This window comes from Macadamia integrifolia, chromosome 4 (assembly GCF_013358625.1).
Source record: "Macadamia integrifolia cultivar HAES 741 chromosome 4, SCU_Mint_v3, whole genome shotgun sequence".
NCBI lineage: Eukaryota > Viridiplantae > Streptophyta > Magnoliopsida > Proteales > Proteaceae > Macadamia > Macadamia integrifolia.
In genome coordinates this window covers 24520407-24542340 of record NC_056560.1, presented here as the reverse complement: position 1 = coordinate 24542340, position 21934 = coordinate 24520407, and the positions used below count along the sequence as shown (strand labels likewise).

General features: G+C 36.9%; 1 protein-coding gene across 1 annotated transcript in view; it reads right to left on the bottom strand.

Annotated features, from left to right (window-relative positions):
* Positions 1-21934, bottom strand: part of LOC122076662 — a 109584-nt gene that overhangs the window by 72012 nt on the left and 15638 nt on the right. The window contains exons 8-18 of the mRNA XM_042642080.1: positions 20540-20747; positions 18398-18466; positions 18202-18281; positions 14743-14892; positions 10958-11021; positions 6388-6489; positions 5938-6135; positions 5745-5872; positions 2703-2853; positions 1471-1569; positions 1221-1322 (exon numbers count right to left, since the gene is read on the bottom strand). Coding sequence (XP_042498014.1) covers positions 1221-1322; positions 1471-1569; positions 2703-2853; positions 5745-5872; positions 5938-6135; positions 6388-6489; positions 10958-11021; positions 14743-14892; positions 18202-18281; positions 18398-18466; positions 20540-20747 — 1351 coding nt within the window. The remainder of the gene's footprint in view (positions 1-1220; positions 1323-1470; positions 1570-2702; positions 2854-5744; positions 5873-5937; positions 6136-6387; positions 6490-10957; positions 11022-14742; positions 14893-18201; positions 18282-18397; positions 18467-20539; positions 20748-21934) is intronic.

The following is a 21934-nucleotide window of genomic DNA, read 5'->3' as shown; positions in this document are numbered from 1 at the left end:
TATGGAAATTTGACAATCGAAATGGTCAAATGAAACCAACCACCAAAATGTCCAGAGTTCCGACCAAAAATCGGTGATTCTGCAAAATATTTTGGTTTCGAACAAGGTTTTTTGAACCTTGCTACACATAAATTATGCCTAGAACACAAAACATTCGTCAAAACAATAGAAATATGCAATACTAATGAAGAACTATAAAATAAGCAAGCATATATCAAAGTGTGAAACAATTACCACTAGGATCATACATTAATTGCTTCAAACCCAGTGGGGAATGAGGAGCAACTATAATTTCAATGAAATTGGCAAAATGGGATGGAATTTCTGTGCAATCCAGACTCCGTGTGAAACCGAAAGGAGGAGAAATTTCAGCAAAATTGGCGAAATCTGGCCGAAATCATGTATTGTCTTAAATCACTTAACTTGTGCTGGTAAAATTAAACCCTAATTTCTTTTATTAAGGTTATGGTTTTAGGTCACCACCAGTTTTCCCATTTAATGGGGTATTAAGATACAAAGCCAAGGATAGCCTTTCCAAAAAGTAGTTACTTTCCTAGGTTTTCTCACCTATGTAACCAAATGATCACATCTCCCATTTTTTGTGGTTTTCCTTTCCCGCATCATGAGGGAAAAGCAAAAAAAACACAGCATAAAACAGAAACCCTAAGAAAACATAAAGAAAATGAGAACATGAAAAGCCAAATTCATTTGTATACGGCATACAGTCATGTACATTAGAGTTTTTCTTTTCAATAAATACAGTGCAGTTTCTTTGACTAGTTTACAAGTATAATATTGATTTGAGAAAACTCCAAACATAGACATTGGGGACTCACAAAATAAAAATCATTTCATTTCCTTATAACATGCAATAATGATAATGCTTTACTGATTTGGATACCACAATTTAACAGGAGGGATAAATACAGAAAGTTGCCAAAAAGGAAGAAAGTACTTTGTTAAAAGTTGCAAGCACAACAAACAATTCAACACTAACAACCTTAACAATCCTTTTGAACATGAGTACAACATAGAAAGCAAAACAGGTGAGCAGTATCAAGTGAGTAACAGAAATTGATCTAATATGAAGGAGACACACATTTATCTCAATAAAAATCATGTTACAACTCTGTACACAGGGAAAAAGATATATAGTTTCAATATATGAAATAAGTCTATAGATGTACGACGGGATATAGGAAGGGCTTAGAAATGCTTACACGTTCATGATGAAACTGGAAGGTCCACAAAATGTAACAGAAATCCAGAAGATTAACAAAAAAATCACTGTCAAAAGTAACTTCAATTGGTTGAAGTATAACCTAAGCATAGAGGAATAGACAATAATTAGAAATCCCAATCTGTACAAGTCCAAGTGAGTTTTCCTTTGTTGCCAACCTTCAAATTATGTATAGTTATCAAACACACTGCAAACAAATAATGATGTGTTTGTTGGGTTGGTAAACATACCTTCAATGACATTTCAGTGTCATGGTTAATTGGTGACATATCAACTTGGACAGATACAGAAGGTTGTGCAATCTCCAGTGCATTTGTCTCACTATTAACCTATATTTACAAAATAGGATACAGAAACATATGAGATAAAGGGGGAAAAAACAGCTTCTTATCAGCGTCAATCATAAACAATTTCTTCCCAATCAATAAGACAATAACCTGAGTGAGAAAGGTCAAGGCATAGTTATAATGGTCAGTTGATGCTTATTGACTCATTGAAGACTGGACAGTCGGATTTCCTAACACAATAAAGAGAGAGAGAACTGGGAAGGAATGAGAGGAATGTTGCATTGGATTGTCAATACAACAACGAAGTTGGTGATCATGGATGCTGATCAAGTGGTGGAGGCAAAGTGTGAAATATTTCTATTGGGCAGCATATCAAAAAAGATGGTTTTGAGAGACGTACAGGAAAGCTTGTAACAGCCATGTTTTGGCCGTCTAACTAATCAAAATTTCAGATCAGCAGTTCATCTCTCCTTTGAAAGAAAATCAAGGTGTTTGACAGTGATCAAATCTTACATTGTTCTGTACGCCTTCAAGTTTCAGCCACTTAAACCAATGACAGCAAAAGCCAAATGAAAATTCCTTGCAATGGATACAGGATAATATCTAACCCTTAAATGTCATTCCCTAGAAACAGGTGTTCAAGATCACATCAAAACTAAAAGCCCTACAGCTCATTAGAGTGTTTTGCATCCTGCCTTCCTGCTTTGCTTGGTTTTGTGAGAATGCCTATGATGCATGGATATTTGTTGAAGGATTGAAGGCTAAGGGGATATAACGAACGAAAAACTTAGACCTTCATAAAGAGAACCAAGTCTAAGCTTCAGGTAGAATCAGTCAACTTAATAGAAGCCACAAGATCAGCCAAGTTCTCACCCGATACTATTGCAAACTGATAGTATTCAGAGATGAGTTGTACAGTTGGATATCCTATATACATTTCATTATAGGTAAGGAAGGAAACATTGGGCCACAAGAGGCCTGAATCGTAGTAACAGCGGACTTCGAAATTTCTTGAATAAAATGATGTCTAAATACAGAAACAAAGGACAAAAGTATTTAACGTAGGCAATAAGGTTTTCACTGTGAATCTATGATGATGATTTTGAATGCAATTAAGGCATTACTGAATTTATTTAAATTGGCAAGAAAAATTAATGCAAAGGAAGTATACAAACCCTTTTGCTAAGCACAATGACATTATTTGAACAAGGGTTAACCAACATCATGGAGTTGATTGATGCAATGATGGTTGCACAGTCATTCCAAAGTTTACATTCAATAATAGCTTGATCAAAAGTCAACCGAACCGTTTCCCTGCCATCCCTCCTAAAATTTTACAGAAAAACAATGATCACACTGCATATTGATTAACGTTAATCTCTAGCTCAAACTACTTAAGTGACAGAAATAAATCATACCAAAATAAATCAAAAGCTCAATAAAAGAAACAAAAGTGTCAGTCCACAATTCAATCTCAAAGACAGATCAACATAAATTAACTATTTGCAATTTAGAATTCCACCAGTCTGTCAGAAATAAAAACACACCAATTAATTCATCAGTTACAGATTTCAAAGAAAAAATAACTAAATATCTCTATTAAAAAAAAATCAAAACAAAACCAAAACGCTCAATAAGCCAACAAGCCACCCTAACAAAGAAAAAATGAGAAATATCAGTTCAATGTCACATGTAATACTTTGAATGACCAAAAGAGTAACTTGCTGATACCCAATTCACATAATTGAACTCTATCAAAATGACTAATTTACTAGACAAAATTTTAACTTAACAAACTAACATATAAAGCAGCCAAAGAAGTTACATGCATTCAAAAGAAATAATAAGCAATCATAGGATGTTCTATCAAAGTTCGCAACAACTTTTTCTTTCGTTTATGTATTTACTTTTTAAGGTAGGCAATGGAGAGCTGCTCCGTAACTTTGAAGCAGAAGATACGAATCATGGCATTAAAAAAAAAGCCATACATAGAGAAGAAAGCTTTAAGGAATCTAACTGTGCATAAAAAAGTTCATTACCCAGTGTTGGTCTCGTCTATGCGGGGTCCTGGGAGGAGTGAGTTTAGTGTCGGCCCTAACCACTAGCAATTTTGCTCAAAGTGGCCGCCTCAAGACTTGAACCTGGGCAATTTTACAAGCAGCCTGAACCTTTTACCATTGCTCTAAGCAATGGTCCCATCGACGCGGGGATCTGAAATCTAACAACATAGATTACCTTATATCAACCAAAATTGAAGAAAAGAACAAGCTCAAACAGCTACACAAGCATAAGGGAGAAGGAAGAAGAAAACAATCCCAAAGTATATGTTCTGTCCAGCAGAGCAACACATCAGTATATGGCCTTAACCCCTACTGATTAATGACCCAACCAACCCTTAAAACAACTACTAACTAATGACAATATAGACAATTAACAAAAGAAGAGCACTGGAATAGAGTAGAAAAATTGAAGACCACTGACCAAAAAAATGGGTTGGGCCAGTTGCATCTCGGCGTATCCAAAGTGAGTAGTTCCAATCCAATCACACTAATGCAGCTACATCAACAACAAGGAGCCCGAAGCTCACAAGAAAAAGGCCAAGAAGGATCACGACTGTCACAAGACTAACAACAACCTCAACTATCTTCTCACAAATGGAATATTTTTTCTTTTGGGCGAACGAGGGGATGGGAAAAACAAGATTTATTATATAAAAGAACAAAATTGAAAATTTACGCAATATAGATAGTATATAAACTCAGAAGCTAAGGCGAAATATATGATGTGCAACTTTAGTCACACTATGATGGATGATGAAATGGTGAAAATTGAGGTGAGAGAGATACCACAAAGTGATTATTTTAAATATCTAGCGCCAACCATAAATAAATAAAGTGATATAAAGGATGATGATTCACAGAGAATTAAAGTGGGATGGATGAAGCGGAGAGATGCGTCCATAAGTGTTGTGTGACTGACATATTCCTGTAAAGCTTAAAGGAAAATTCTATAGGACAGTCATAAGACCGGCTATGATGTATAGAGCGGAATGTTGGGCAATTAAGAAGTGTAATATAGATAAGTTGAGTGTAGCAGAGAGGATGTTGAGATGGATGTGCGGCCAAACTAGGAAGGATAAAGTAAGGAATGACCATATTAGAGCTGATTTTGGAATTTCCCTAACTCAGGACAAGCTCCAAGAAAGTCATTTGAAGTGGTATGACCATGTTCAATGGAGGCCTTGGGATGCACCAGCAAGGAGGAGTGATCAGATTTAGATGGAAGGATCTACAAGAGCTAGGGGCAAGCCTAAAATGACCATAGTAGAAGTAGCGAGGAAAGATATGCAAAGTTTAGGTCTTGACTCTATCAATAGAGCTGCTTGGAGGGCAAGGATCCATGTAGCCGACCCCATTTAGGTGGGATTTGTTTCTGAGTTGTTATTGTGTCTCTTTCCTTTTACTATCGCTATTCTTATTTTTTATTTTGCACGATCCATGGTCGAGCTATTCTTTAGACAGCTCAACCATGGATAATATCCAGACATTGAGATCCCTTCAGAAAGACTAATACTTCGGGTTCTTTTGTAACTTTTGGCCATCTTGTTATATATCTTCCCACATTGGTGATCAGAGACACCAGTTCTGAACTTTTCCATGAAGAATATGCCCATTCCTTTCTTTCCAAACACCCCAAGTAATTCATTAGTGGATCAGGTTCCACTGAGCAGATGTCTACTTGTTGAGAATAATCTCGGCCCAATCACTTGAAATCAATTTAAGCTTGAGGGAAGGAACCCAATCAATTCCAAAAATACCCACAAAGTATTACATAACCGGGCAGAAAATTCACAATCAATAAAATGTTGACAATCATCTGCATGCTGCATCCACAAATAGAACACCTACTGGCCAGTTTAAATCCTCTTAACCGAGAAACTACAACAGCATTATAGAGGAACTACAAATGTAAACACTTTGTTGAAAGAGGGCTCAAGTGAACTATTTCGTTTTCTAAATGAGAAATGAGAAACTGTATCAAAATAATCTACTTTGGATCTAAAAGCCACTCTGCACCCAAATGGAAAATGAAAAACAATAACAAATGATGCCTTGGTTTTCATTCATAAGTTAATGGCCAGAAACTTTTTACGAATCAAGATCATGGAAAACAAATATAACAAAACAAAAGAAGACTTATAAGAATGGGAACTGTACTTGTTCTTTAGTGTAGCAGTAATTTGCTGAATGTTGAACTTGAATGACGATAAATAGGTTTTATCTTTTATCGTGGAAACACCATCAAGTGAAGGTGGTGGATGGAACTCTGTCGCCTCATAGATATCCTGTCCCAAAAACATCTTTCAACTTCTGAAAGTAGCAGTTATGAAGTGAAAAACAATATTTATACCTTGATAACTCCATCTGAAACAACACCAGAGAATTGACTGGAATCTGCTGCCCCACCAGCTCCAAGCACGCCAAGAGATAACCAGTTCAGCCATCCACGGGACCTGCCTGATGAACTCTCATCATGTTGCTGCTTCTCAACAGTACTGTTGGCCACAGTTGGAACCATGTTGGAGGATGCAAGACTCAGTGGACTCTCCTGCAAAAGCATTTAATATCATAAGATCCGCAGACAAAGCAAAACAGAGGAACATCTCATTTTCATATATACATAGTCCCACTGGATACTATAAAAACATGGCTTCATCCAGAGGTGAGCTTAAAAAAGTACAAGTTGAAACTGAGAAAATCTAAAATATTACTCATCAATGAAAAGAAATAATTCAGTATAGCATGCAATAAGTTCCCATTCATAAACTGAATATCCTGCTCTTAAAACAATTTTGCATACCTGCATCTCCTGTTCTGCAATAGACCTATACCTCAGTATATCATCAACGTCAGATTCTTTCTCCATCAACTCCAACTCCAAAAGAATATCTTCACTGACAGGCTATCAATCATTGATAAAACAAACATCTTAGTTACGCAATCTATTGGAGTGAGAAACATAAAAAAATAACAGTATTTTAAAGTTACAAAAAAAAAAACATTTTAGTTAAAAAATGTATTTACGTCATTATGTAAGGCAGGTGCAGAACCTCTGCAGAAACACGACAAGAGATCCCAACATGCAACCACTAATCCAAATTTCATTACGATATATTCCATTCACGAATGGTACTATTCGATAGTAAAATTTGCTTGATTATGCCGATTAGAAAAAAAAATCTTGAATGAATTGAAACTTCCTTGGTGAACTATCATATTTAATTTGCTCCTCCATATCTCCTCAATGTGTAACCCGCTAAAAAAATCCAGCAGTTATCCCCTTTCGATTTTGTACAACACAATTGGCTGTTGGAATATAGCCACACAAATCAATATGTCACAACATTTAATAGATCCCCCTATATTGGGTCACCCACAATGAATATGCCCAAGAACTGATCCTATCACTCCAAGCAAACTCCAGCTCCAAGGAGCTCTAAGTGGAAGAGACACTCTAGATGCTGAACCTGAAATTCAATCTGCTCACAGAGTGCTGCAAGGCTGCTAATTCATTATGGTTCTTGATATTGAAGTACACAATTTCTACCCCCTTGTACAATATTAGCTTGCTCGGATTTATAATAGGACTCTTTTCTTTGCATCTATGTTGTGGGGGTGTTATTAGCTGTAGCCAGGCTAACGGTTTGTATCATCCAGATTGTTTCATCAAAAAAAATTATTTTTCAATATAAAAAAAATCAAAAGCACAAGTAAATTAAAGAGGGGAATGGCAAAAAAATTGTTTTCACCGAGTTGCAAATGCAGGGAGGAGGAGGAATCTGATCCAAAAGGTTCTGGTGGATGAGGCTATGTTGTTGTAAGGTTTTGGTGGATGAACAAGTTATAGATGACCAAGAATCATGGATAGAACTTTTATTGATTATTTATAGTTTTTGGGAACTCCCTCAAGGTGTTCGGTGAGAGTACGACATCATTATCGCCATTTTTGTGAGCACCAAATTGAGTGGCTAGAAAGAGCTTTTGAGCAGTGTGAATTGTGAAATACGAAAAGCAGTACTTCCCCTTGCCAAAAAAAAGTTCCTGGTCCAATGGATTTTCTATGGGATTTTATCATGGATTTTGGGATATTATGAAAAAAGAAGGGATTGACTGGAGTTCTAAAAATAAAATCATAACGATGGTACAACCATTAAGCCCACAAACTCTATATTTATTTCTGTTGTTTCTAAGTAGGAAAGTCTCATGCTTGCCCAAGATTTTTAGACCTAAAAATCTGATGACCAGTCTATATCAAATTAGCAAGGTTGTCTAGTAGACGTAGCGAGGTTTTAGAATCTACAATTCTTCCTCCCAAGGGTCTTTTGTTGAGACAACAAATTCTTGATGGCATACTAATGAAGATGAAGTAGAGGGGAGAATGGAAACATGTTTAAAGTTGATCCAGAGAAAGCATATGATAATATCCCTTGAAATTTCTTGAACAATGCTTTAAAGATGAAAATATTTATTTTCATGATGCAAACGTTGGATCAAGATGTTCCTTCCCCCTGCCTTCACCAACTGGGTCTTCCACTGCATTTCCTCCCCCAATACACAGTGATTGTCGATGGGAGTCCTGTTGGGTTCTTTGCCACCTCTTCTGGTATCCATCAGGGCTGCCCCTTGTCCCATACAAATTCACCTTAGCACTTGAAGTCTTTTCTCTACAGACCAGCAGCACATAATCCCGCTCCATAAATGCAAGGCATTAAAGCTCTCCCACCTTGCTTTTGCCAATGACCTTATGCTATTCTCCAAGGCTGACCCTCTTTCGGTAGAATCCTCTGTCTTGTTTGAGACAGTTTGAGCATATGTCTGGCTTTGCATAAACCTCTCTAAATCCCTTCATGTTCTTATCTGGGGTTTCCAAAGAGGTTAAGGCCTGTCTTAAGGATTTTAGTGATTTCTCTTTTCATTTTCTTCCAGTTAAATATCTCAGGCTTCCATTGATCCCCTCCATATTGACTGCTCACCATTATACCCTCATGCTTGACATTCTCCGTAAGGCAAGTTGTTATACTATGTGGAGCCATCTTGAGTTGATCAGATCAACCCTTCAATCCACCTACATTTATTGGTCAAGCATCTTCGGTTTTCCTAAGGCAGTTAGTGTGAAGCTTGAAGCTCTTATGTGCTCCTTTTTTTTCCTGAAAGGACATGACTGCTCTAGATTCCTCCACCCCCATCTCTTGGGCCTCCTCTATTTTCCTCCCTAAAGATGAGGGAGGATTGGGATCAAGGCCCATTAAAGATGTCAACTCAGCTGGTATCCTGAAGTTGATTTGGAAGCTACCAGCTAAGAAGAAAAGCAATTGGGTAGGCAGGATCTAAACTAGAAATCTCAAACGATTCTAAAACTTAGGCCTCTTGGTTATGGATCAAGAACCTCTTTAAGGGATGATGGTTTTTGCACGAGAGTTTGGCTAGACTTTTGGCACCTTCTAGGCGTCGTCCTTAATTTGGTGGGTGAGCCATCTACAGCTTGGGTTCAGACAGACTTGCCATGGTCTCTAACATTATCCAGGATGATAATTGGGCCCCTCCTATCTCCTCCTCCATCCAATTGGGTTCTATTTGGTCTTCCCTCTTCCGCATCCCTAGGAGGCTGGTTGGTAAGGGAGATATGAATACTTCAACTATCTCTCCTTTCGGTCTTTTCAGCTCGAAATCCGCTTGGGATCTCCTCAGAATCAGCAGCCCTCTTGTCCCTTGGCACGATCCATTTTGGTTCAAATCCATATGCCTCGCCACAGCTTTACGTCTTGGCGTGCTCTCTCCTACTGCCTTCCAAAGCAGTCCTTCCTCATCCAGAGGCACATCCCGATCCTTCCTTGCAGCCTTCGCTGGAATGCCATTGAAGATGTCGATCACCTCTTCCTCAGTTGTCCTTTCTCCTTAAGGATTTGGACTGGGCTCCTTGCTCGTTGTTGACCCCGCAGAGGAAGAATCTTGCCTTTCCAGCATGAGTGGATATGGGTGGTCATGACCTTTGGAGGTTCCACAGTTTGTAACAGAATGGGTAAACTTGTGTTTGGCACTGCTATTCATCACATTTGGTTGGAGCTTAATATCAAAAGATGGACTTCCACCTCTAGATGATTTTAGTAGTTTTGGGACAATTGTTTGTGGTGCCCTTCAAATGTGTGGACTCCCCAAGAAATAGGCTAATTGTCAGCTCTTGGAACCTCCCACACTCTTTCTAGTGTGGGTGCAATATTGTATTTTAATTTTTGGGCCCTTGCCCGTGCTTTCTATATTCTCTCCCCCTCAGGATGCCTGTTTTTTCTTCTTCTTTGGGTAATGAATTTTTTATTCACCTAAGATAATAGAATTAAAAAGGGGGGGTAAAAAAAAAATATATATATATATATATATATATACATATATACAGAAAAATAGCATAAAAACAAAGGATCTTATTCTGCCAGCGGATTAGACCTCCCAGAACTCCCAATCAGCCAGTTTACCCCTTATTTTGCTAACTGGGCTTCCAACTTAACAAACAAATGAACAACTCATTTCAAAAGCAGTAGATCTGATGCACCTAATGATATGAGCAAACCTCAAAGGAATCTGTGAGTTGGAGCACATCAAGCAATGCAGTGACTGAATCTCCTTGCACAATGAGATTGAGAAAGCCCCCTCTCAAGGCATACTCCAACCACATTCTCAATGAAAGATCAGCCCCTTCCCCAATAGGATCTGAATAGTCTTCACAATGGCTCCGTCTTTCTAGATCTAAGAACTCCAACCGCCCCTAAATGGCCTGGGTTGCCTAATGAATATCCATCAAAGTTAAGTTTTATATTAATAAAATCTTCGGTTATCTATTATTCAAAGTGAAATAGTTCTGGACAAAACCATGCCGTAGCGGAGGAAGATCTAGCCAATGTCAGATCCATGGTGGCATGCTCATTCTTATCAGATCCATTTGGAAATTTATTTCACAAATTCATTTTTTAAGTGAGAAGTGCTAATGAGGTGGCTGATGATTTGGCAAAACAAGGAGTAGCCCATGCAAGTCTCTTTTTATGGCAATGCTATTCCATTGCGAGAGTAGATTATTTAAGTTTTGAATGGAGGGTTTGTATCTGATATAGGTTTTGGGTTAGCTCTTTGAGATGATTCCCCAGTAGGGGAGGATATTGTTGCTGTTTCCGCTGTAATATGTCACTTCATATTCAAAAAATTAAACCTACTCATTGAAAGGAACTAGCAACAGAAGTTGGTAGTCACAACAATAACACAAGAAATAAGAAACTTCGAATCCATATACAAGTGACAATGATTCTAATTCTCCCCCAGAAGCATGCTTTCAAAAACTTCAAATTTCATAACAAAGAAAATTAAACAGATAGTATAGCATTCACCTGATCTCGCTGAAGAAAATCAAGTTTTCTCTTATATAAGTTGACATATTTCCGGCAACAACTTCTGCAAATAACACGAGGAAGACTTAAAAAGCTCCTAGCAGGCAAACAATAAAATTTCCAAGACATTACTACCAGAGTGCGAAGTAGAAACTCTTTTAACCAATCGAAAAGAAAAACACTCATGAATATTTTTCTTTCTTGCATTAATGTTTCTTCTTGTCTAATATTCTTGTATATTACTTAATTGCCTTAATGAAATCATTTTCATTGTTGTTCACTAAGAAAAAGAAAAGGGAGAGAGAAATTTACATCAACATTTAAACAAGAAACCAACCTTTAAAAAAATAAAGAACTGTGAGGCTATACATCAGGATATTAATGCGTGATATAAGAGGACCAAAATTAAAAGTATACATCATTCAACAATCTTGCTAATTGATGATAAGAGTATTAAAGTACCTCTACCCCTTGCTATTTGATGGTTAATACTTCAACCTATTAAGTACTGTCTCAACAACAATAAAAAACTTCAAACCATTAAGCATTCAAGCCACATATGTGCTCACTCATTTGGATGTTTGAAATTTCATCTGCATGGTTGATTCGACCCCTGGGGAAACAGAAATATTCCACCCATTTCAACAGAATTTGCTCAAAATTTCGACAATTTCAGCAATTTTGACATTAGTTTCCTCAAATTCAAAACATAGGTTTTCTTCCAGTAACAATGGGGGGGAGGGGGGGGCAAAAAAAAAGGTAAAATTGCACATTCAGATGGTAAGAGGAAAACCCACATAGCCCAAAAGTTCTTCCCCACAAAAAACAGTCCTGCCGAAATCCACTCCAAGCAATCTTAACTCATCTGGGCCTGATTTTTTCAGCCTTGTCAGCATATTTCATCCACTTTCCACCCTGGCACAACCCCACTCAAACATAAAACAAACAAAATTTCAAAAAAGGAAAAAGGATCGGACTTGGATAGGACATGGACAGAGGGAGACAATGTGTCTTTATTTATCAGACCAAAATTTCCAAACAAGAATCCTGAATTTCCTGAAAATTTCATTTCAATCCGCTACTGAAATGGCTACCAAAATAATTTACACCTAAAATTTTACTAATTGATTTGGCCAGAATATGGTCCATATAGAGAAAGATTCTGGTACAAAGAGTAATGCAGAAATCAAACGCCAACCTAGGTTAGGATTTGGGAATCTGATCCTCTCTGAGGTTAGGACAGAACTGAGAGTGAAAGATTGGTAAACAAATATCATTTTAATAGGAAAGGAAGGATTCTGATCACTTGTGGTATGGTTCATGAACCATACTTCTGGCCTGATTAGTTGATAATCGAACTGGAACATGAATGACAAAAATTGAAGAGGAGGACAGGACAACGATTGCAGGGAATCCACCTGAGTTTACATAGGAAATCCACCTAAGTAAGGCTGTCAATTTGGAATAAAAAATACCAAAACCAATACTGACTGTTTAAAACCGTATCAAACCGAACAGAATAAGAATCAGTACGGTTTCAATACCAAGAAAATGAATCTTATTCGGTATGGTTTCGGTATCTAAGGAAAAATCGCTCGGTACCAATTACCAAACCGAACTGTACTGAATTACCTATTCTAATGTAGGACTAGGTTTGACAAGCCAAACTAGACCCAAACAACAGGATCTTGTAAACCAAAGAACAACCAAGAACCCAATATACCAGCAATAATAAATCAGCAAAAAAACAATAATAAATCAGCAATCCATCGACCTCAGTGTTTCAGAATTTCTGTAGCTGAATAGAGACCAGGAAAAACAGAGGCTTAGTAGTCCAATAACAGAGGCTGAACCATGAACAACAGCTACCAATTTTAATACATCAACAGCTGGAACAATCGAACCAGAATTCTGGACAGAAGTGAGTTAGAACAGAGATCGACCAGATTTGAAAGATTTAATATATTAGACAATCCCATGGTCAGATTACTCTAAAAATTGGATCGAGTCTTCCATACAGCAAGGGTAACACTCGACCAGAAACTCAAAGCCATCGGGTGGCCAGAACTCCAAATAGACTAGGTCGACAGAGTAAGAAACAGAGAGTTTAACCCAAAAATTTCTGCAGAAAAACTCAGATTACTTACCTGAGATGGCTGAAGAAGAATAGTAACAATAAGAAGAAAAAAAACACTTGAAAAGAACCTCTCGGGCTTCACACCGCAAAGAGTCAATTGGATCAAACACCAATTCCATCAGCCTTGATCAAACACAAGACAACTCTTCATGAAGAAGACAATAGCAGCATCCATTATTTTTTATCAAAATCATTCTAGGCTTTTAGGAGCCTCCTCTTCTTTATTTATAATGTTAATGGGGGAGGGAATTACAAAATAGAAGGTTCCTCAAAAAGGAAACTAAATATTCTCCTAATACAATAGTTACTAAAAGCTGAAATTGGAAACTAACTGAAATTAGAAACTAGTTGAAAAAGGAAACTAACTACTAATGACTTGACTCAATTAATAACTTGACTCCTAAGGAAAGAAATATAACTCAAATCAAGCCCAACTAAAAAGGAAACTAATGAAAATGGAAACTAACTAGTAATCCCGTATTCAATCTTAGACCCTCCCTTTTAGACCCATAAAAGTGGCCTATTACACTCAAAACACATGGGATCAAAGGCCCAACATGTATGGAACCCAACCCTAAGCTTATTCCTAATAAAACAAGCCTATTTAGGAAACTAAACTGCATCATATTCCTTAAATGAATTGAATACACGTGTATAATAATAATAATAATATATATATATATATATGTATCTCATACATTATATATGACATGTGGTTTATGAAACAGTAAAAAAACCGTACCAAAACCAAACCGAACCAAATAAGGAACTGTTTATGAAACCGAATAAAACTGTATCGAAACCAAACAGACTCAGTACGGTACTACGGTTTCAATATTGAAAATACATTTGAGTTCTCAACACAACAGTTTTAGTTTCTCCATTCGGTCTCCTACACCCAAAATGAAACCATACCAAATCCCCGAACCCATACAGATTGAGACCCTTACCGTCCACAGAGGAATCCACTTGGATTAGTGGGAAACGATCCTCATGCAGAACCACTATCGATCCACACAGCACATGTCAAAACCAAATCTTTATTCACAGGAAACAAATACCTCTACATTAATTCCATAATTAGAAGGTGGAGACTGATCCCAATACTTGGATTACAGGTTAACAGCATTCTAAATTCAGAAAATAGAAACTGAATTCCTAAAGCAGATCCCTTTTGCCTACTTACTACCCAGAATTTGGCACATCAACGAAGCCCGTTAAAATGAAAACTCAAAGGGGATTTCATCAGACAATAGGGGAATTCCCAATTATCCCTTTTATGTTCTTCTTCTCTTCTTCACTTACTAATTCCTGTACTGTTACAGCAGCCCTCTTTGAGCCGCATAATGAGCAGCACTTGCACCATTATTTCCCCATCAAACCTCTACTTTTACAAACCATTCACCTTCCCAAATCAATCCCAACCATTCCCCTTCATCCATCAAACCAAGGCCATGTGAATTGATTTCCCAAAATTCCTATTTCAGACTACCTACTACAGAGTTCAGACACTTTCTACTAAAGTCAGACCTATGGACCATGAAGAGCAGGCAAATTCACCAATTTTAGAAAACACAGATAGTCCCTTGTCAGCAAACACTTTATGTTATTGTATCAACAAAATTGAATCTCAAGATAGTGAACTCACATTCGCCATCCGAGGTATCTCCAGGAAGTTTTCCTTAATTTTCTATGGATCTCTGATAATACACATTCTTGTGCATAGTGCCACCACATTCTTTGCCAGCCCTTGTATTTTCTCGATGAAAGATTAGACCCAGGCCGGTAACGTCCATATCTGTAAATTCAAGAGCAAACAAAGCAGACAAATTAGTATGCATATGTTTTTGCATGTGAACAACTTTCCCCAAGTAATCTGCAAATAGTTAACCATGTAAAAAACATCATGGAAGATCGAAACCTACGGAGCATGAGCATATCCAGTTTTATGTGCAATCCAGCTAAGTTACCATTCACATCACAATTCATGGTACTATTCATGGGCTACTATGCTGCAGTGACTGGTGTTTTTTCTTCTTTTATTTGTCTTTTTCTAAACAAGAATACGCATGTTATGCTTAAGCAGGGTTACAAGTCTTTCATCTTTCTTTCAAGTTATTTGTTGTTGAATATATACATTCAATCTTGAGATTTTACAAAAATTAAAGGTCCTAAAAGAATTATAGACAAAATTAAAGATATGTATGACGGTGTAGTGACTAGTGTAAGAACTCTGGGGGGTCAAGGTAGTGAATTCCCAATTACAATTGGGTCACATCAAGGATCAGCTTTAAGCCCTTATTTGTTTATACTTAACATAAATGATTTAACCAAAGACATTCAAAATGAGGTTCTTTGGTTTATGCTTTTCGCTAATGATAAAAAAACAGTGATTAATGCCAAGTTGGAGTTATGAAGAACCTTGGAATCAAAAGGTTTAAAATAACTATAATGAAGAGAGCGTATATGGTGTCGGTTGCATGTGAGGAGAGATAAGAGTAAGGACTGATTGGGTTAGAAATGATTTGGGAGTTGCTCAGATTCAGAACAAGCTCAGAAAATGTCGCTTAAGGTGGTTTGCCCATGTTCAACATAGACCTTTGAATGCTCCTATAAGGAAGAGTGATCAGATCCAGATGAAGGAGCAAAAGAGCTAGGGGCAGGCCTAAAATGACTATTGTTAAGTTGGCAAGGAAAGACATGTAGAAGCTAGGCCTGGACTCTTATATGACATCAAACAAAGCTGTTTGGAGGGCAAAGATCCATATTGCCAATCGCATTTAAGTGGGATGTCCCAAAGGGTGTTGTGTTCCTCTTTTTCTTTTCCATTTTCTTTCCTTTGCTTTATATTTTGCCCAATTGAAGATCCATATAGCCAACCCCATTAAGTTGGGAAAAGGCTTTGTTGTTGTTGTTGTTGTTGTTTGTTATTGAATACAGAGTATAACGTGTGTAACTTTAGCTACAGTAGAACAGATACTAAGGTGGTGAAAATTGATGAGAGGGAGACTCCACAAAAGGATTATTTTAGGTACATGGGCTCAATCATATATAAAGAAGGTGATACATAGAATCATGTTTTCAAAGAGAATTAAAATAGGATGGATGATCAGATGGTTGCATATTCGATTCACGTCGGGTTCAAATCCCAAAAATTCACACTTTTTAATTCCCATGCATTCCACTCAAGTTTTTCTCCATATAGAAGCGTGTCCTTGCGAAATGTTGGTATGCTAAGAGAAGGCGCCTCCCCCTTCAACGAGAATGGATTGTGATTGATATGACTTATGCTAGTAGATCTATCTGTGACATTACTGAAAAATTTGTTGTTGGAGCCACCATTAACCATATTCGGATGGAGCGCAACCTTCGTAGATAAAAACTCCAGATTTTCAACAAGATTTGGAATGCCATCTATTTTGACTTCTCCTCCAAACTTGGCACTATTCTCCACAGCCCGGCTGTTGATTCCCCAAGGAACAAGCTTATTATTGTATCTAGGGTTTGCCTTTATCTATCTTGACCTCCTCCCTACCCTTTAGGTTTGCTTGGTCTCGCCCTCTGAGGCCTTGTATATTCCACCTCCCTCTTTCTCCTTTATATTAGATTTTTTGTTCACCCCACCCCCCCCCAAAAAAAAAGGATGGATGAAACGAAAAGGTGCATCTAGAGAGTTGTGTGATCGACGTATTCCTTTAAAACTTAAAGCTAAATTTTATAGGACAAACACACCACCAGCAATGATGTATGGTGCAGAATGTTGGACAATTAAAAAGCATCATTTAGACAAATTCCATGTAGCAGGTATGTGGATGTTGCAATGGATATGCAAAAAAACTAGGAAGGATAAAGTAAGGAAGGATAAAGTAAGGAATGATCATATTAGAGCGGATTTGAGAGTAGCTTTGATACATGAAAGTAACGAGAAAGTTGTTTGAGGTGGCAAAGTTATGTTCAATGGAGGCCTTTGAATGCTCCAGTACGGAGGAGTGATTTGATTTGGATTAAAGGAACAAAAAGAGCCAAAAGTAAGCCTAAAATGAGTGGTAAGGAAAAACATTCATAGCTTAGGCCTTGTATCAAGTATGACCTCGAATAGAGCTGATTGAAGGGCAAGCATCAACGTAGCCAACCCCATTTAGCTGGGATAAGGCTGAGTTGTTGTTATGCTGTTGTATAGCTCAGTTGATGTATTAATTAAAGTCCTCAAATCTTGATCCATGGGTTCGGTGGAGAACCAGAAAATCGACCCAAAACCAGAACCTCAAGGGCTATTGTGATCATGCTCCCACATTACTTGTCTCACTGTTCATGAATACTATTCACAGCACCAGAACAGCATCTCTTTCGTCCCCATATACTGATATTTATCTTTTATTTCTTCCTCTTCAACCTTTTCTAAGAGTTACCGTTCAGAGGTGCTGCTATTCACAAATCACAACACTGTAACAGCAACTGATTCCAACTCTTTCCTAATTTCTTCTCCTTATTTAAGGCCTAACCAGTACAGGCATTCTTTCCACCACCTCTTCCTTGTAGTTCAGCCATCGAAATCTAAATCTCTAGGCTATCCTACATCATCAATATAGCTTGAAGCAATTTCCTATTCAGCTGATACTCATCCAAGTTTTAACTTCAGACACCATTCAAGAGGACTACTGAACAAAGTTTTTTATGTGGCTCATCAATAAATTGCAAATAATGATCTGACCAAAACCAACAACCACTCAGCCTTATCCCAACTAAATGGGGTCGCTACATTGATTCTTGCCCTCCAATCAGATCTATTCGACGTCATGCTCGATACAAGGCGTAAGCCATGCATGCCTTTCCTCACCAGTCACCACTACTCCCAAGGTTACCAAAACAAACCCAAGTCAAATAATCAAATCAATATACAAAATGTTTTATATCAACAGCAATACTCCTTGACTATATATATTACAGGAAAATAAGAGAGAGAGAGAGAGAGAGAGAGAGAGAGAGATTAATAATAACAATAATAGCAACAAAATTTGCTTGTTTCTCAGCTGACAAGTGACCAATATATATTACAGGAAAATAAAAGGGAGAGAGAGAGAGATTAATAATAACAATCAAAACTTACTTCTTTCTCAGCTGACAAGTGCCTAAATAATCCCAAAGAATCAAGATTTTCTGTAACTGAACCTCATTCAATAGAATGACCTATAAAATACGAAAACACAACAAAAATGATCAAAACAACAGTTCAGCATGTCAAAAAATCAGCAAAGTAAACAAATATAAATTAAATATATGCCTTAGCATCACAAGGGACCAACCAACGCAGTTAATTCAGCAGTAATAGAATATTGCAGTGCACCATTCTCAATCTTTCCAGATCTGTTTACCTACATGGAACAAAGAATACCAACATAAAAGTTATAAAAAGCAGTTGATACACTCCAAAAATTATTAAAGTATGGATTCTCTTATTGACACCCCCTAAGGTGTCAAATTATTTTTAACCTTACTTTTTTTGTCCTTAATATGTATCTTTTTCTGCAATGAGGATAAATCCTATCATTTCACGTGTATTAAAACAATGTGCAAAAAAAAAGATGCCAGCTTTTGATACTCTGACACCATTATAAGTCATTTTCAAATTATTTTGAAAACCACTAACCTGAGCTTTTGGGAATAAAACAAGGAGCCTTTAAGTATTGAGAATGCACCATAGTTTTCAGACCCAAACTGGCTATGATGACCAAACCAACAACCTCATACCCAGCCAGAAAATGGAAGAGCTTTCTTAATTGAGACATCAATTCAAATAATCAATTAAAAATTAATTAATTCAAATAATAATTAAATAAATTAAAATTTTAATATAAATGAATATGAAATTATACAAGAAATTTTTAAATACTAAAATATATAGATAGAATTCGAAATTCAAAGACAAACTAAAAAAAAAAAAAGCAATTACAATTATCTTATTTGTTGATAATTAAAAAATAATAAGTCAATTTAATTGAAATTCCTTTGTAATCAGGTTTTTAGTTTATAGTTTCAAATTTTTATTTGCATGAAAAAGAGAGAGTTTTATTTGTATACGACATATCTACCATATCAAGATAATCAAAGTGTAAATAGGATTCCTTTCGATGAATCTTGAAACAAGACATGAACGCAGCAAACAAACAAAACTAGGTGGTTCGATCAAAAATAAGCAGTCATGTATAGCAAGTGCAACCTACAACATCCCCAGGAACCACTAAAGCAGTATTGCAGCAAGAACTTTAATTTAATAAAGAAACAACACTCCAACACTCCAGCTACATAGCTATGCCAGCCCCCCTACAATGCTTTGAAAAATAGAAGCACATTGGCTTACTACTTCAGTACACCAGTGAACAAAATAGTGCCCTTCCAGATCTTCTAAACACTCTAAGAACCCAACTACTAAGACCAATTTCTAATTTTCAATCTAAGATTCCAATATTATTTGACTCCATTTACAGACACTACGAATTTTGCATCCCCCATGAGCACTCCCAAATAAAGAAAATAGAAACCCTCAAATATAAAGTGAAATAAAGCTACTGATGACATCCAATTTGAAAAAAATAAATCCAGCCTTAAAAAAAAATAAAAAATGCAAGATCTTGATATATCTGGAAAATTAATCTTACAAGTGGCACCAAAATCATGCCAAACAGAGAAATTCTGCAGTAGCCCCAAAAGTAGGATATGGAAATCAAATAACCCATATAATGACTTGAAATCTTGTGAAGTTCAAGATGCCCAAGCCATAGTTCAAGATTTCAACCGAAATGTCAAAATTTCAACGATGTATTTCGGTTTTGACACTTGTCGAAACGAACAGCATGCGAATTGAAGGGCCTTCAATGCTTCTGTCTTTTCACCGAAATGGAACATATTTTCAGAGACATTTGACCATTTTAGTTTCAACCACAGTCAAAATCCAAGTCGAAACTGAAATCTTGAACATTGGCCTCGGCATCACATGTTCACATCTATCCCCTTTAATCCATCTCAAATCCAAAAGTGATGGGCAATTTGGAAAGAAAGGAAAACAAGGACGATTGAAACATAAGCTGCCTAGAGGGTCCAATGATGCCAGTGCATACGACTCTCAATCTTGACAATACAAATAACCTGCCTCACTTTCTTTTGGTGCTAAATTCATCTCTATTGTATGGGATGTTGGAATGAATTATAACTAGTAATATCAGAGAGACACAAGTATACAATTTCCTTTAAAAAGTTTGGATTCCACACAAGTAAAATCATCCGTCACTCAAAAAGGGAATCGGATATGATATGACTCATTAATTTTACAAAGATATATATATATATAGAACCCAATCAACTATCAGAGAACTTAATGAATGCAATAATAGGGAAAAACTCAAATGAAATAAAACCCAAAAAAAGTAATGAGCGGTAATCATACATACCACAAGAGAAACCGCTACATCAAGTGGGGCTAGTATGTAATCATATTTGTCATATCCCAATATTGGATCAGTAGGCACCTTAGAGTCACCAACGTTATCAATATCAACACTATTCAGAGTTCCTGGAATTGTGCTACAATAAATTTCCAGACCCGAAATCTCAACAATCTTGTTGACTTGACCACCTCGAAGTATACCAATAGATGACCTAGGAAAGAAAAAGAACAAATCAAGAACTAAATCCAATTCTAATCTACAAAACAACCATGATGAAGGGAGTACTTCGCCAGGGCTTTCATTATGAAATTTTTTTTTTCTCTCATTTTTTGATGGGCAACAACAGAAGCTTATTTACCCTGAAATACTGTTTGGAAGCATAGAAAAGTTTTTTCTATGTTGCTACAAATCAGTATGAGCTGCTAGTTGGGTTTTGCACATAAATTGGAAAAATAAAATTCCTAAAGCCTGCTCTTGGTTTAGTCCTCCTAGATCAATGGCAGGCCCTCCATTGTGATGGCGCCTTGAATAATGGTAGAGCATTTTATGGTGGTTGATCCACGACTCTAAAGGAAATCTCATTCTGCCATATGTGGGAGCAAGTGCGGACTTATCAGCATGATTCAAAAATTCAATTTTTTTTTTTTTTTAAACCAAAACGAAACTACATATGAAGCACAAAGAGACAATTTCGCTCATTTGAACACAAAAAAAAAATGCACTATTTCGTTGCATCATTTCAGCCATTAGCACCTCCAAAATGGTCAAGCAAAACACATGGAAAAAGTATATTGTTTCGGCAAATTTTATGAAACAAGTTCTTGAACCTTGCTTATCAGTCCTTTCTATGGAACTTTTAGCAATTTACAGGGGGATCTATTACATGTTTCAGTTCAGTCTGATTCTATGTTAGCTATGGACATTTTGAATGGAAATATTGTTGGTCCTTGGAGTGTACAAGCATTGAAGAGTAGTATTCTGGTTTTAGTAACATATCTAGTATGTACAGAGTTTATTCATGGTTTTGGTGACATCTCTACTAATATTAGAGAGCTTCCTCTGAGTAGAGACTGGATTTGGATTGATATGACTTTTATTAGTACTTCCATCTGTGACACTACGGGGAAGCTTGCATTCTGTGCAACCATCAACCACATTTGGATGAAAAGAAATCTCCGTAGATGGCCTACCAAATATAAATCTTTTGATAAGATTTAGAAGGCCATCAACTTTGATGTCAATTCCAAACTGTCCTCTATCCGTCCCCACCTGGTCAGAAACTCCCTAATGAACAGGCTCATTGTTGTCTAATGGGGCCTCCCCTCCACCATTCTCTCCCCTTACCTATTTTGTCCCCTTGGGTTTGTCTTTGTTGCTGGCTTTTGGCTTATTGTAGCT